Source organism: Lepisma saccharinum, chromosome 22, assembly GCF_977018435.1.
Source record: "Lepisma saccharinum chromosome 22, izLepSacc3.1, whole genome shotgun sequence".
NCBI classification, from domain to species: domain Eukaryota; kingdom Metazoa; phylum Arthropoda; class Insecta; order Zygentoma; family Lepismatidae; genus Lepisma; species Lepisma saccharinum.
The window spans coordinates 15,421,536-15,438,477 of NC_139250.1; the positions used below are offsets into that span (position 1 = coordinate 15,421,536).

The following is a 16,942-nucleotide window of genomic DNA, read 5'->3' on the forward strand; positions in this document are numbered from 1 at the left end:
GTATGCTTATTCTTCTTGCATAGTAGTGCCTCAACAAGTGTAATGTCAATTATTATTTACTTTTGGTAACTATGACGCCTAGCTAATCGCGTCTCATATGTGACAGAGTGCTGGCCGCGCGTATTTACATTGAAAGCAAGCCTAAGGGGCTAATAGAAATCTCAAATTCGAAGGTAAACGGGAAATAAACCAAAGAGGCGGTTAGATATTTTATCATGTAATGGTATATTGTGTTCACCCCTGCAGCGTGTGTGTGTGTGTGTGAGTGCATGATGGAATGAGAGCGAGGGGATATGTACAAGTAATGTGTTATATTATCATTGTTGTGTTTATTTTTGCCGAATACACGTATATATTCGTTATCCTACAGGCGTTCTTGATTCATTTATATGTATGTATAGATGTATATCCTCGTATGGTCGATATTTTTGGTTTTAGTCCTGAGTTTGAAGCTGTATAGCTTGTCTCCATTGACCAGAAGGGTTATAGTTTTCTATTATTACAATTATTATTATTATTATTGCTATAAATGAATAACAGCACCACTTTATGCACGACGTGGCTTACCGCCGGAGGTGTAAATAACCGACCCGGTGACATGAACCTGGAATTAAACCGTTAGCTGGTGGTAGGATTCGTGTTTCCTTAACCGGAGACGCGAACCAAGGACCAGCGACCGTCCAATCGGGCGGCCGCGGAACCCTGAACCTACGGACCAGCGGTAGAGTAGTTTGGCACCTCGAACTGGGGACTTCGGTCTCCCGGACGAGTGTTCAAACCCGTTACAATTTGGCATCCCGAACAGGCACCGATCTTCTTTTTCGCCTTCGTCGGGAGTGTAATGGTAGTAGTTTTACAAGTGCATAATATTTTTTCAGGAAGCGTTGAAATGTTTTTATACGTATTTTGCTATGTTTATTGATATCCATATTTAGTATTCGGTGTTTATGTTATCTCGGCGCGAATTTGATTAATGTAAAGGGCAATTATGTAGGCAAACATCGGCAAGGGCGATATTTCAAGGAAGTATGTTATACAGATTTAGTGGCAATTTTTTTGTGTGTGTGCGTCGTTTTTAATTTCACTAGGCTTCTACAAGGTAGCAGGAAAGGACCCGTCGTGCCCTCCTCTTTGCATTTTTGATAGGTAATTGTTTGTATTGTTTTTCTGTAGTGCGTTATATATTTTTTGAAGTGCAGACTTATTTTCTGACGACCTCAGGACATAGTGATTGTTTTTAAATATCTAATGAAATTGAGAAGCGAGAAAATTATTTATGGAAAGATGAGCGAAGCACGGAATTGTGTAGTTTGCGGGATAGAAATCCCATTAGGTGAAATGGACTCGTTGAACGAAGCGCAGCCGCGTTGTAGTAATTGTGTTATTTCGTCAGGAACTCCAGGACACGGGGGCTTAGTTGTAAATACTGAATCCACGCCACCTTCTGAAGATCCGAATCAGCTGACCGTTTCCCCCCGGAAGATGTCGCTCCGATGGAAAAAACAGATGATGCATTGAAGAATGGCGCCGGCACCAACGACAGGATGTTCGAGATGATAAGACAGCTGATCCGGGCGGAGCATGCAGACACACAAAAGCGAATCGAACAGCTTGAGACCCGATTCCAGGAAGTGGTGCGTGTTTCGGTGGAACAAATGACTGAACGTTTTTCCACGCGCTTGCAAGACAGTGAGCAGAAACTCACCGCGGAAATCGCTCGCTTGGATTCCCGTGTTGATGACCAGGACCAGCAGTTGGCAACACTGTCGCGACGGACAGACCACACGGAAGAGGAACTGGCACTTATGAGACAATCCTCGGCACAGCTTGAGGCGAGCTGTCACCAAAACTCGGAAGGTTTGAGAGAGCGCGTGACGAGAACAATTGGCGAGATTGATGACCATTCCCAAAGGATACAGGCCTTGGAAAAAAGAATGGACAGTTTGGACCTTTCTCACCCTCAGCGACGAGAAACGCCCACGGCTACGAGGACAAACCCAGGTACTTCGGCCACCAGCAATAATGAAGACCCTTCGACTGAACTGATAAGTGTCAATGAGCCAGCGATAAATGAGAGTTTCCCCGGTTTACCCACTCGACCAGCGACCACCAGCTGCGAAGGTCATTATTCGGTACCCACAATTGCGAGGCGAGCTATTTTCCCTCTTGAATATAAAACCCATTTCAAAAGATTCAACGGGGCTGATCGGGTTTTACCGTCTGCATTTTTGGAAGGATTTGAAACTATCTCAGAGGAGCTGTCCTTAGGGAATGATGAAAAGATCCTGGTTTTGCGACGCTTGATGGAAGATCGGGCGAAAAATTGGTTTCAAACGAATGAAAGTCATTTCACATCTTATGAAGCTTTCCGAGAGATGTTCCTGAGACACTTTCAGAGGCCGATCCAAGTAGAACGGATGTTAATGTTACTGCGCAACGAAAGGTACAACCGAAACGCGGGAGTTACTTACGCCCAATATTTCTGGAAAAAATATAATGAATTCAAGGCACTGCAGCCTCAAATGACTGCTCCAGAAATAATCGCGGCGCTGATATATCATTTTCCTCAAGATGTCCGGCGTCACCTTAATGGCAGTTGTGTGTTCGACCCCGACTCGATGTCGCTGAGGCTGGAGAACCTGTACCAGTGCTCAGAAGAAGAAGAACGCGACAGGGCAGAGCGCTGGAATAAGCGTCCAGGAAGAGAAGATGATCGTCACGGCCGGAACCGACGCCAGCGAGTTCAGATGGTTCAGCGAGGACAGCACCACGATCCACGCGCCAATGATCAGAACTTTCATCCCTTACCACCTTCGCCACAGAGAGAGAACAGCGGCAGTACCAGAGAGGCAGACGTGGAGGAGGAAATATGCGTCGATCGCCGCACGGCACAGTGCAGGGCAACCGCGACGATAAGTTTCAACTAGGTCAGATACGTGATGGGTATTACCGACCCCACGGTCGATCAAGGAGCCCGCAGTCGGACCGAGGGACTGAAGAGCGAAATCAGGTGCAATCAAGAAGTGACTCTCCAACACCTGGCGTTTCCGGACTTCAGCGTTCGGGAGACCGCTCTTAGAGATTTGAAGTTTTTGTTAATGGACTAGTTATATTTTTATATTTTTCTCTTGTGTCATTATTGATTTTTATATGAGTATATTCCAATATATTATCTTTTTACGTCCTTTAAGGATTGTTTTATTGTGGATTTACTCATAAAAGCATTTTTCAAGTATAGATTCGATTCATATACAGGGTGTTTCAAAAAAGTGTTCATATACAGGGTGTTTTTTTTTTAAATATGTAACCTTAAAAAATCTCCCCAGCCGAGAGCGATTTTCAAGCCTACAATTTTTTTTGAAGTTAGGGGGGGGCGAGATGTGACAATTACTTTTGTCACCAGTCTTTTTTGTAGTTTTATGTGAGTGTATTTTAGAATTCCGTAAATACTCTTTAACAACTTTCTGTAGCCAGTTGTGCTTTTTGGCTTTTCTTGGATTTTCGGTTCTAGACGGCGAGGGTAGGAAAACAATAGCGAGTTGTGGAATTTTTGACACTAAGGGTGACTTTTACTCGTCCAGCAATAGAAAGAACGCCCAAGTTGCCGACCGAGGGGGAGTTCTGTCGCAACACGTGTGAGGACTGCTCTGTTTTTTTCTTCACCCCCAACCACCCAAGTGGACAACGAGCCTGGAAGAAAGACCACCGTCCAGCATTTTTTCTAAGCTAACGAACTGCGAGGCGGTTGATTTTTGAAGTTTCAAGTTTTCCTTAAATATCCCTGGACTCCAGAGGACCGACACAGTTTAGCGCCATATTCAGACCGAACACCATCTCCGCGTCACTTTGCGCGAGTTACGGAACTTTGCTTTGTTTTAACCTTTCGACCGCGTCGTGTTAATTGCCGTGAGTGTGTGATCACAGTGACAGTGCCAGGAATTGAGGCCGTGCTAATTACGTGTTTCACGTGCTCCAGTCGTGTTTTTCCCCTTTTTTGTAAGGAGGGACATTGAATCAATATGGGCGGCTGAAAACTAAGAGGGACGGGACCTTCGGGTTTCCGATTACTGCTGCCATGAAGCCAAGAGAAGAAGCCACGACGCCTGCTTAAGTATACGACGCCTTAAGTCAAGAGAACCGCACCACGACGCTTGCATAACGGCGTCTGAGATGAAAGCCACGCCGCAGCGACAACTCGCATTGCCAACCCAGGTGGGAGACGACAGTACAACAGTGAGACGGATGTTACGCCGAGAAAAGGAGAAGAGATGAAGAAAAAGAGAGAGAGATGAAACGACGTCCGCCCTTAGACGACCCGACGCCCTGCGTATCCCCGAACGGCCATTGAAGCCATGATCGGATGCAACGCCCCGAGCAGACAGATGGAAGCGAGGTGCTTTTTCCGCCCATCTTCGTCGCCGCGATGGAAAAAGGGAAGAAAAATGAATGTTACGTCTAAGTCGAAGAGACAGTTTTCGCCCGCCAGGAGGACAGACTGGCATAGCCACGAGTGTCGTCGGGACGCCTCAACGAGGACCACGCCGCCATTGAGTCGGTATAGTATCCTCCAGTTATTTCTTTATGTGTGAGAGTGAACATTTGTCCACCCACGTCGCCACTGGTTCGTCATAACACAAAGCGAGATGAAATCGAACAATGTTGCCCGCAATTACTAATTATTTTGGCCAATCCAATCAAAAGTACTATAAATCTTAAAAAATTAAGAACCTATTTCGCTCACCCTTCGAAATTCTATAAACGTAAAAGACCTACTATTTGTTATTGTTTTCCTATTCTCGCGCCGAGTATTTATATGATTAATTATAGGTGTGTTTTAACTTTTTACCGTGCTCTTTGATATATATATAGGTAGTAGAAAACTAGGTACTAAATAGTATAGCCGACTTAATCATTTTTAATATATCCTAGTTTATATTACAGTCGTTTGTATTATCAGCACTCGTGTACTTGTAATCAAGTTAATTTCCTCTTGTCATTCATTTAGTGTATGCTTATTCTTTTTGCATAGTAGTGCCTCAACAAGTGTAATGTCAATTATTATTTACTTTTGGTAACTATGACGCCTAGCTAATCGCGTCTCATATGTGACAGAGTGCTGGCCGCGCGTATTTACATTGAAAGCAAGCCTAAGGGGCTAATAGAAATCTCAAATTCGAAGGTAAACGGGAAATAAACCAAAGAGGCGGTTAGATATTTTATCATGTAATGGTATATTGTGTTCACCCCTGCAGCGTGTGTGTGTGTGTGTGTGAGTGCATGATGGAATGAGAGCGAGGGGATATGTACAAGTAATGTGTTATATTATCATTGTTGTGTTTATTTTTGCCGAATACACGTATATATTTGTTATCCTACAGGTGTTCTTGATTCATTTATATGTATGTATAGATGTATATCCTCGTATGGTCGATATTTTTGGTTTTAGTCCTGAGTTTGAAGCTGTATAGCTTGTCTCCATTGACCAGAAGATTTATAGTTTTCTATTATTACAATTATTATTATTATCATTGCTATAAAATGAATAACAGCACCACTTTATGCACGACGTGGCTTACCGCCGGAGGTGTAAATAACCGACCCGGTGACATGAACCTGGAATTAAACCGTTAGCTGGTGGTAGGATTCGTGTTTCCTTAACCGGAGACGCGAACCAAGGACCAGCGACCGTCCAATCGGGCGGCCGCGGAACCCTGAACCTACGGACCAGCGGTAGAGTAGTTTGGCACCTCGAACTGGGGACTTCGGTCTCCTGGACGAGTGGTCAAACCCGTTACAAGCAGAAATTTAAATAAAAAATTATTAGCAAGTCAACATCATTGTTTTGTTTGACTTCAAGAATCTCTTTGTCATTTGAAAAATTTAAATCTGAAATACATAAATTTGCATTGCTACTAATCTATATATTTACACACTGACACATGGTACCTACTTCATTAGATAATTGGAATGGATTATTTTAACCTCATAATAGGAAAATCAGCCTCCCACCCAAACGCCACGGGACACCAGTCACCCACCCAAACGCCATGGGACACCAATCTCCCACCCAAACGACACTGGGCATCTGTCACTGTCACCCACCGAAATGCTGCATCCAGAACACCATAGCAACAGTTACCCATCTTAGACAATTCGTCCAGTACACGTCAACACCTTCATCCAGGCCACATGGGATTTGTGTACCTATGTAACTGATTGATCCATCAACCTACAGGAGACACATGCAATTACCAACAATCACCCCACACAATACACACTAAGCATGTGCAGTGTACCTATGATATATTAATTTACTGTAATATGTCTTCAATGATCTATACACATGTCCTGTTTTCATTACAAAGAATGGATCACATTGAGGTATACAATAGATGCAGCTAGAACTTGTAACCAGTGTTGTAAAAGGTACAGGAATTTTAAATAAATTCAATTCCAGTCCAGGAGGGAAAATCAGCAAGCGTACATGGGTTCTGGATCGTAAAGAACCTTTTTATCTGTAAAGCATTTCAATTCAGTCCAGGGACCTTTATTCCAGGATCAATTTAAATAGGGTCAAAGTTCCCTATTGAAATGAAACAATACGCAACTTGGATCGAATACGGACCTGACGATAAATAATTATCCACTTGCAACCATGAAAGACTAATCCAAGTGCTGGCTGTCTGGAGAACCTAAGGTACAAGGTAGAAATGGGCGAAATGCAAATGCTGCAGTCACGTTGTCCCTCTCCATGTAGCCCCATTCTCTCGCACGCGTTCCTTCACTTGGTTGTAGCAGCACTGCCCGTCCCTGTTGTGATATCTGCTGGGAACACAACAGCCTCACGTTACCTCATCGACTGCTCCTATTGGCTGCGGTTCCTGGATCGATGCTGGAGCAACACGTGATGGGTTTGTTTGAACTCAATGTGACGCCATATAGTCCATTGCGTTATGTACAGTAACTCTTCGACGAGGGAGTTTTTGAATCTGGGCCACGAGAAACAATAGCGTTTTGATTTATTCCCTGCGCTACGTTTTCTACAACCTCAGTGTAACATTCCAATGTAAAACGTACTCACGGACATTTTTAGAAGGCAACTTTTAATCGGTCAAGCCTTGTCTATAATTGTAAATAAATTCAATCCCGGACTGGGAGAGAAAATCAGCAAACTTAAATGAGTTCTAGACAGTGTATAACCTTTTCATATTTAAATCATTTCAATTCAGTCCAGGAACCTTTCTTTCGGAATGAATTTCAATTCGGTCCAAGAACACTTTTTCCAGAATAAATTTAAATTCTTTCTAGGAACCTTTTTTCCCCGAATCAATTTAAATTCGGTCCAGGAACCTTTTTTCAATTTAACGACATGCAACTTGGACCGAATTTAAATTGTGCAAGAAAAAGTGTTCCGGTCCTGCAGCGAAACCCAATAGAACCCATTAGAATTTATGGGTTCCTGGACCTGTAACAACCATGCTTGTAGCTTGTCTATGTTCAATTTAGCTGATGATGACTATCTTGCCTATTATTCTGGACAGTTATTTTTTTTTTAAATACAATTTGATGGCTTGTTAGAAACAGATACTTCCCCAGGATGAGAAAACTATCATGTCAGTTATTGGAATGGACCAAGTGTCCAGTAATATGAAAGGAATTATTTTCTCAGCATTCCCCCAGAAATGTTCAGATACCCAAATAATTATATCAACAGCCTGGTGCTACAAGCAATATTTCTCTATTTTTATTGGCACACATTCTTTATTCTTGTCTTGATAATATATTTATCATAAAGTAGAAACTTTATGCATGCTAGCTTAGTTAAGATGGGCTTCAAGAATGCAGTTTTATGGCATGGAATTTTGTCTATTCCTCAAATCAAGAGGGGGGTAACAACTTAAAAAAATCTATGTCTCCTTAATCAATTTTGGAAGCATTACAGCAGCTATTTTAAAATCAACCAGGAGCAAAGGAAAGTTCCAGAAGAGAAGCCTTCAAAGCATTACAACAGCTATTTTAAAAACAACCAGGAGCAAAAGTTCCAGAAGAGAAGCCTGCAAAGCATTACAACAGCTATTTTAAAAACAACCAGGAGCAAAGGAAAGTTCCAGAAGAGAAGCCTGCAAAGCATTACAACAGCTACAACCTTGGTGACAATGAAGTTCGACCAGAAAGGAATATGTGATTAAATGCACAGAGGCATAGGCGGTGGACTGGGTGACCCGCAGAAGTGACGCATGTGTGTAAGAGGAGGCATGAGAGCAGGCAAGAATCGTGATCCCAGCATGTTGCACCCAAGGTCACGTAAAGAACGAAAACCGGGAACTATACGCATGACATTGAACTTCGACCAGGCACCAGACCCATTCGGAAAATTTCAGATAGTGGCGCATTCGACGGAAGCATGACGTCACAGTCACGATAAGGGAGTCCGCCGTATATAAGCGCGTGCTGTGCACCGAGGAACCGCAGTGCATCATCACCATGGCCAGGGGCAAACCTATTGACAACACCGTGAGGAGAAGAGTGGTGGAGTTGCAACGGGATGGACTCCGTGAACGGGAAATAGGGTGCCAACCGAACTTACCCAAGTCAACCGTCCACTGCATCATCAAACACCACCAAAATACGGGTACTACAGAGCCAGGTAAGGCCCCCGGTCGAAAACGCCTGCTGAGCGTGCGTGACCTACGGATATTTAGGCACTATATCCAGACCAACAATCATGTTTCTGTGGCCGAATTACGACTGTGGACTCGAGAACGCTTTCACATTGAAGTGTCAACCAGAACCATTCGCCGTTACCTACAGCGATGCGGTTACCGAGTGTACAAGGCGAAACGTAAACCCTTCCTTTCCATGTTGAACAAAGGCAATCGACTACGGTGGGCACGAATGTACCGGGGATGGACATTTCGGCAGTGGAACAGGGTTTTGTGGACGGACGAATCCATTTTCAATGTTGTGTACGGGAAAATACGGAAAACAGTCATTTGTCAGAAGGAGGAACAGAATGAAGCAAAATGTTATGCACGTCGGGTATAGAAACCTGTGTCAGTGATGGTATGGGGATGCATGATGGCATCTGGGGTTGGCCCACTACACGTCTGTGAGGGCATACACGCATACTGGAGCGGCATCTTCCCACAGTGCGAAAGGCACCTGTTCCACAGGCAGCGTCTCATCTTTCAACACAATGCCAGGCCTCATACAGCGCGGCTGACAAGAGACATGCGAACTCTGCCATGGCCACCATCGAGTCCTGACCTCTCGCCCATTGAGAATGTGTGGCGTGTTCTTAAGCGACGTGTGCAACAGAGGGGACCCACGACAGTGGCTGCTCTTATCGCCTGCCTGCAGGAGGAATGGCACCACATCGATGTGGAATACCTTGAACGACTCCTCCGCAGCATGCCCCGATGCATTGCCACAGTTATTCGCCGACGGGGCAGCGTCACACCATGGTAAACAGGGTCTCCTCTAACAGTGGTCGAACTTCAATGTCACGTGTAGATGGACGAAAATGTTTTATTTTGTGTGGACACCATACATTGCTGCGTTGCAGCGGAAATTTATGTTTTCCTTTGTTCCATGTAGCCTGCTGAATAAAATATGTTCAGCATATGAATGTGTTCTCCTTCTTTCACAACGCACTCCTATATTTGTGACTGGTCGAACTTCATTGTCACTAAGGTTGTATTTTAAAAACAACCAGGAGCAAAGGAAAGTTCCAGAAGATAAGCTGGCAAATTGGGTCATCACATCACCTTTGTCCTTAGCAAGAGATTTCCTCAAGTTGTTTTGGGCAGTTGTGTAACTAACCTTATACTTCGGAGACCTTGGAGCCCTTTTCACCTCAGGACGAAGACTCAGACTGGATGAAACAAAAATCAGCTTGGGACTGTGAATTAGGAGCTCGAGTTTTCATTATCATGTTAAGTGTGTATATGCTTTCACATCTAGGCTCCATGATACATTTAAACTACAAAGCAGCATCTTGGGATTACTACTCAGATCTCTACAACTGTGCATGGAAGCAGTCACAGATAAGCAATTCACAATTTGGGAAAAATACTTGGGTAATGATAAACATAGTGCTGAACTATGGCCGTGCGGTATAAGGCATCATGCTTTGAGCTCCAGCTACGGAAGCACACAGGTTCGAGTCTCCTGGGGGAAGCGTAACTACTTTGTTACTTTGGTGTTCGTACATGAATATTTAAAATAACAGTAATGTTCTCACTAAATTCATTTTGTTTGTTTGTTTTCTTGAAGCCAATCCTGTTCCTGAAAAAATATTGAAAATTGACATAACCCCTTTCAAGAATAGTTCATGATAAATACAGTAATCTTAGTAACTCAATTCAAATACAAATAAACTAAACATTCTTCAAACTCTGCTAGCTTCACAAGTAAGGCTGAAAATATGGCTGTTCAGAATAAATTTTTATTTGTTTTATTTGTATTGAATTGAGTATTAGTGTTACAAACAACGCACATCAGTGAAAAAATATTTGCAAGAAAAATTTAGTACTTACCTATCCTTCTGTTTCATCTGACACGCCTTGCGTCTCCTCGCAACAGCCTCGTTTCGGATGATTTGGCAAACCTCTCTACCACCCGACGACGATGTCGTTTCTCCATCGGATGTAGCTTCGTTAGATGACTTGACATCACTTAGCTGGCGAGCATCTTCCACTTGCGGCTGAACACTTTCTTTAACCACTTTCTCCTCTCGCTGCTTTTGAGCCAAAAGCTGCTGCTTTGCGTGTGCCTCAACACTATGAAGAATGCTCACAAGATCCGCACCACCTCTCAAGTTTACAGTCCCACGATTGTATTCTTCATTGCCGGTCACAGTAGTTTCATTCTCGCCTTCCTCGCAATTCTGATGGCCACTATCTGAATCCGAACTGGCTGATCCTTCAGTCCATTCAGATTCAGGTTTAAGAATGGAACGAACCTCTAGTGGTTCATCAAAGCTGGACTCTTTCTTCAATACACTCTTCAGCAGCTTGCTGCTTTCGACTTCAACTGTTTGAGGTGCACCAAGTTTCAAAATTCCTCTAACTTCCTGTTCAGTGTCACTTGAACTGACCGATACAACTTCTGTTTGAACAGTCTTTTTGTATTCTTCCTCAACTTTCTCTCTCTGAAAATTTTTCAGGATACCTGAAAAGAAATAGGAACAAATTTACTTTCAGGAATTGTGTCAACATCTCGATCATTTTACCATTATCTAGCTTGTCTACCGGAAAAGAATATAAATTATAGAGATTTTAGAATAAGAAATTCCTCTAACAATATTCTCCTGATAGTACATGAGGCCTCAGTTCAAAGTATAACCAAAAATACGTGCCTGTGTGGAAGTCCTCTAGTATTTCAATGCCACTACATTCAAAATAATTCTACACAAATTAAGGTTGTTTTTTCATGCGAAACAAAATCAGCCACAAGGTATCGCATACCATGGCAACAATTAACAATTGAACAGAAAAACAACAATGGTAGCCCTTCATTGTTTTTAGTTTCACTACCTGTTTGTATTCAAAAGTAAAGTAAAAACCAAATATAACACCATTAATCATTGTTTCCATGATATGAAAAACTCAATATGCTGACCAAGGCAGAAATTTATTTTATTTTAAAACAAACTAAACCTAACGTTTCAGCCTTATAGCAAGGTCTTCTTCAGACTTGGAAGAAGAAAGAAAAAAAAATTGCATGGAATCAGTTGTTTTTAGTTTTTTTTTTGTACTTGCTACAGAGTCTGAAGAAGACCTTGCTGGAAGGTTGAAACGTTAAGTTTAGTATATGTTTTAAAATAAAATACATTTCTGCCTTGGTCAGCATATTGAGTTTTTCATAAAAACCAAAGTAAAAACTCAAAACACTACAACAAACTATGCCATCTTCAAGAATGCTGAAATGTTCCACAGAAAGTGAGCCTACATGTCCTGACCATAACCGTGCATAAAACACATTTATCTCTTCATACATACAGCATGATAAAAAGTAATCAAGTATATCATGTAGTACTAACGGTCAGCAGCAGTCTGGAGTGTGTTTTTATCAATTTCACTTTGAACACACACACCTTGAAAGCGTTGTTACAGTCAGGATATCTAGGCTCACTTTCTGCAGAATACTTGCATGAAATCATTAAAACTTACCCTAAAATTTCGATATTTTGTGTTTCATTTTGGCATAAGGGTCAGGTAAGTAAATATCAAGGCATTACATGATGAAATTTTTTCAATAAATCTAACAAGGACCAGGTTTAAATTACACCAGCAGACAGCATCTCCTTTCTCACAATCACCACCTGTTCCTTCTACCATGATTGTAACGAATTAAATCAACAAAGGTTTCCCACTGCATGAACACAGCCAACAAAGCTTCATGCCTTACTTACGCACTCCTTTCCATCCCTCTTACAACACTACAGTACCGCTGCTCAGACTGCAGTCCATGCAGGAACACAAGAGCACTCTTTCACAAATATAGCAGGTTGGCCAGGCGTGATGTAGGTGGGCGTGATGTAGGTGAAAATGTATTATTCTCTTACAATTATACACATGTGTGTGTACCTTGTGGAATCACTGCAATCTATCTAGCATAGTGTTACCAGATGTCCTTTTTCCATGGACATTTCCTACATTTTAGCCTTATGTCCAGTGCCCGGGAAGAATTTTATAAAAATCATGAATGTTCTGCATTTTTAGCATCACATAATTTGAATTAAGAAAATGCGTGTTTCAGTTGAACAAAGAGAAATCAAGCAAGTTATAAGTCTATGGACTGCAGTTCCAAACTCAATACTGAAATTTATTTTTGATTCATTGCCAGACATTGGAATCACTGATTCCAATTTCTAGATGAAAAAAAAATTACTTCAGAAATCCAAAACCATGAATGAAAAGAGGCCCCAGGTCATAATGTAAATGTTAAGGGAGTATTTTCATAGACCGTTGAGAGAAATAGATTTTCATAGAGCCTGTAAAAGGCTTGGTACTAGTTCAGTATAATTTCAGAGTTTGACTGTTCAGAGTTTCATAAATATATTTTAACTAAACATGAAATTGAAAAAATTTGGCTTCTCTGAGAAATAAGACTGAAAACACTTGCAGTAAGAAGTGTATTGTTTAATATTGATTACAAATTTGGGAATTTTGTAATTTTGAGGGGGAAAAAATATTTCTAAAACTGAAAATGTGAGAATTTTACATTATTTGCTAACATGTTCTAGTAATGTGTATTATTTACTGCGCATGATTTGTGTCCTAAATTTTGACTTAAAAGTCCTATATTTTTGGACAGCATGTCCTACATTTCCCTTATAGTGATCTGGCAACCCTAATCAAGCACCCTGTTGGAGATAAAAGATACTATTCCTGTTGCTGAACAAGGGGGCATTCCTTGTAATGCCAAATTAGCGACTCTGTGAACAAACTAGAAACCACACACACAACAAACTTCATACCTCTTACTGAAACTATCAATGTAGTAGGTTATCATGAAATAAAGATCTCACCTTTTGGTCTTGACTCATCTGTCACTTTCTTGGACTTCTCTGTACTTATTACAGACACTGAGCTAGACTTCAGAATTTCAGCAGCGTGTTTATATATAGTCTCCTTTGCTTCTGATATAGACATAGAACCTACATGAAACAAAAAATAAAAAAATGTGAATGAAGACTGGTTTAAATGTAAACAATCGCACATACCGAAAGCTATGTGCATGATTCCATAGGAATCTAAGAACAACAATGCTTCAAAGATTAATAATGTCTTTTTAACTAACAATTAAAACAATCTCATTACAAATTTCTCCAATGTGTCTTCAAATTACATGTAATAGAAATACTGCAGTAATGGTTAAAAATAGTAATCACAAAGCACTAAATGTAGTACTTAAATTGCACAGTCAATTATGTGTTTGCAATTGTGTACTCAATTAATAGAATACTGATTATTACTAAATTTTGTATTGGTACTTCACAGGTACTAGTAAAAGATTCATATCAATCCATCCTTAAAGTGAATAAAAAGGGGCTTTAAAAAAAAAGTTTTCTATCAATGACATGTGAAAAACCATTAAATCATAAAATTAATTAACGTAACTGGAAGCCACTTAAGGTCCATAGAAATAAACACATCTCATTAAATCTTCTGGTTGAACAAGCCTTTTTTTATGGATGTGATCTTAATTTTCATTAACTATTCACAATAAACACTTGGTAATTTTTTGGTAATTTTGCAAAATAAAATGTGTGTGCATGGATACAAGTGTAACATGTTTACTCCCATTTACTTATGAAATAGTTGAGTATAATAGCATGCATTTATATATTAGTGCAAAATGCTGTTAACATTTGCACTATTCAATGGTTTTAAGGAAACATACCTAAAATCAAGTTAAATAGTTATTTTAATGGGGTCTAGAGACTGTTAAAGCTCTTTTTTTAATGTAAAATATACAAACATTATTTTTAGGAGTACTGTTACTGATCACTTAAATCTCCTATACATATCAATAACAATAGATCTTTATACTCTGATCAAATAATTTGGTACATAGTTATTGATCATTATTAGTTCCCTCTTGGAACTCTATAAAGCTTTGTGTGAAAATATGAAAGGAATTCATTTTATTTAAACATAGATTAGTTGTCATTAAATTTCCATTTCATATCTACAAACAAGTTACTACATAGGTACTACTACTTATTGCCAATTACATTCATTTTTCACTATTTCTCTGGAAGTTATATAGATTGAAAGCCATTTCCTGCTATAAGGGACTGATAATTTACTTGTACACATGCACACACACACATTAATAATTACAATCACTGTAACTGCTAACCTATACTTTGTTTTGCCTTTTTACGTTATGCAAACAAAAATAGAAGAGACAAAATTTCCCATACTTCAGTCAATATTCAGTCAACATTTCAGACACTTGTTTCTTTTCATGTAACAATTACTTAGTTTTCATTAAATCATGCTTGCTCATGTAATGCATTTTTTTAATTTGATGAATACACTAAAGTTAATTTAAGACTAACTTTCTAGAATACCATGTACTTCCTACATTTTAGGGAAAAAGTAAATGTTTATTTTAATTTTTTTATTTCTTAAAAAAAAGAGCACGATGAACTAATATTATGCACATGCCATGCAAAAATAATCAATACACAAACACAAATCACGATAGTCTATGTTAGTATAAACGAAACAAGCATACAAGAACAGATCACACACATTTACAAAATTAAGAGCTAATAAAAATATAACACAATTTTCTTAATATGCAAAGGAAAGGTCACAAGAGAAGCTAAAAGTAATCAGATGCATAAATTACAATTCATGCCTTAAAATCTCTCCCGATCAGCTCTGAAATATTTACTTCTAGATATTAGAATATTTATAATATTTAAGCTTGCCTAGCCTTTACATAGCTGAATTGCAGAGTATGTCCAAACTAGACCTACGTTACACTAAGTGAACTTTTTTTTTTGCAAAAAGGGCATTGAAAGGAAGACTACTTACACAATATTCTTTCTGCATAAGCAGTTTGTGCAAGCCAAAACACTAGTTGAGTTATCAAAACAAAGGTTTCTTGTAAATTATATGTGTACTCTCGTAAAAGTCGAAAATACTTCTTGAAGCAGTAAAAGGCCACAGGTTTGAAAGTTAGCACACAGAAAACTAATTACATTGTTAAAGGTCAAAACAGAATGGTAGGTAATAATCAAAACCTAATTGTACATAACCTATCTGAATCAGTTTCTAAATTCAAAGATTCAGGAGTAATATTAACAAATAAAAATTATATTAAAGAAGAAATTAATGTAATGCATGTTACTTTTCTATTCGTAAATTTCAACCCTCATCAAAAAATCTCAAAATTAAAATACACAGCCGTAATTTTGCCAAGTTTTGTATGGATATAAAACATGGTCTCTTACATAAATTCAGAGTTTCTGACAATAACATCTTAAAGATATCTACGCAGATCTAAATTAGATGAAACTACGAATGATGAAGAAGGTTATAAAACACTGAACTGCATATCTATATTGACCCCCCCCCCCCCCCGATATTATTATATAGTATGTCCAGAAAGCAATGTCTGTTTGCAATTTGTGTTGCAATAACAAGGGTGCACATGCGCATCAACCCATTGTCAAAGCACAGACATCAGTTGGAGAAAAGAGTAGTGCAGACGCTTCACAGTGGGTTGTGATAATGTTGAAGAAAATTGAGATGCCGGCCACATGTGAAGTGTGGTCTATGCTCAAGATATTTGAATGCACGGAATGTGACATCAGCTGAAATCCACAATCGGACTGGTGAGGTGTATGGGGAACAGATCAAGAGTGCCTCAATAGTAGGGAAATGGGTGTGACAGTTTAATGAAGAGTGGAACAAGGTGCACGATGAGGAACACAGCAGGCAATCATCTATGGTGGGTGATGACTTGGTCCTTGCAGTGGAAGAGAAAATTTTGGAGAACAGACGATTCACCCATCTGCACTTACAGTGCATTCTCCAACATGCTGTTACCACTTTGTTATCATCACAGGCAGCATTGTTCTACGATATGGAGATATAAAAAATGGTGTCTCCAAAATAAGGGAGGGATAATAATACAATGACAAAGAATAAATTGTAAAATATTGCAGATGACATAAGAATGCTGAACGATATGTTGGAACACAAATACTTTCTGTGAGCAGTTCATGATTAAAAGAAATGTGAACAAGACAAAGGCAATACTTCCTGTAAAAAACTAAGGGAAATTAATATAAGAATGAGGTGAAATAATTGAACACATTGATAGCTTCAGATTAGAGATAGCCAAATCCAGATAAATTTTTATTCGGATATTGGATAATTTTCTATCCAGATAGTATCAGATTTTCTTATGTCTG

The 16,942-nt window shown here is 39.8% G+C and overlaps 1 protein-coding gene across 5 annotated transcripts in view; it reads right to left on the reverse strand.

Annotated features, from left to right (window-relative positions):
• LOC146004744 (uncharacterized) overlaps positions 1 to 16,942 on the reverse strand; it is a 632,500-nt gene that overhangs the window by 142,332 nt on the left and 473,226 nt on the right. For all 5 annotated transcript variants that reach the window (XM_083143714.1, XM_083143712.1, XM_083143713.1 and 2 more), the window contains 2 exons: positions 13,535 to 13,663; positions 10,539 to 11,172 (listed from right to left, as the gene is read on the reverse strand). In XM_083143714.1, coding sequence (XP_082999840.1) covers positions 10,539 to 11,172; positions 13,535 to 13,663 — 763 coding nt within the window. The remainder of the gene's footprint in view (positions 1 to 10,538; positions 11,173 to 13,534; positions 13,664 to 16,942) is intronic.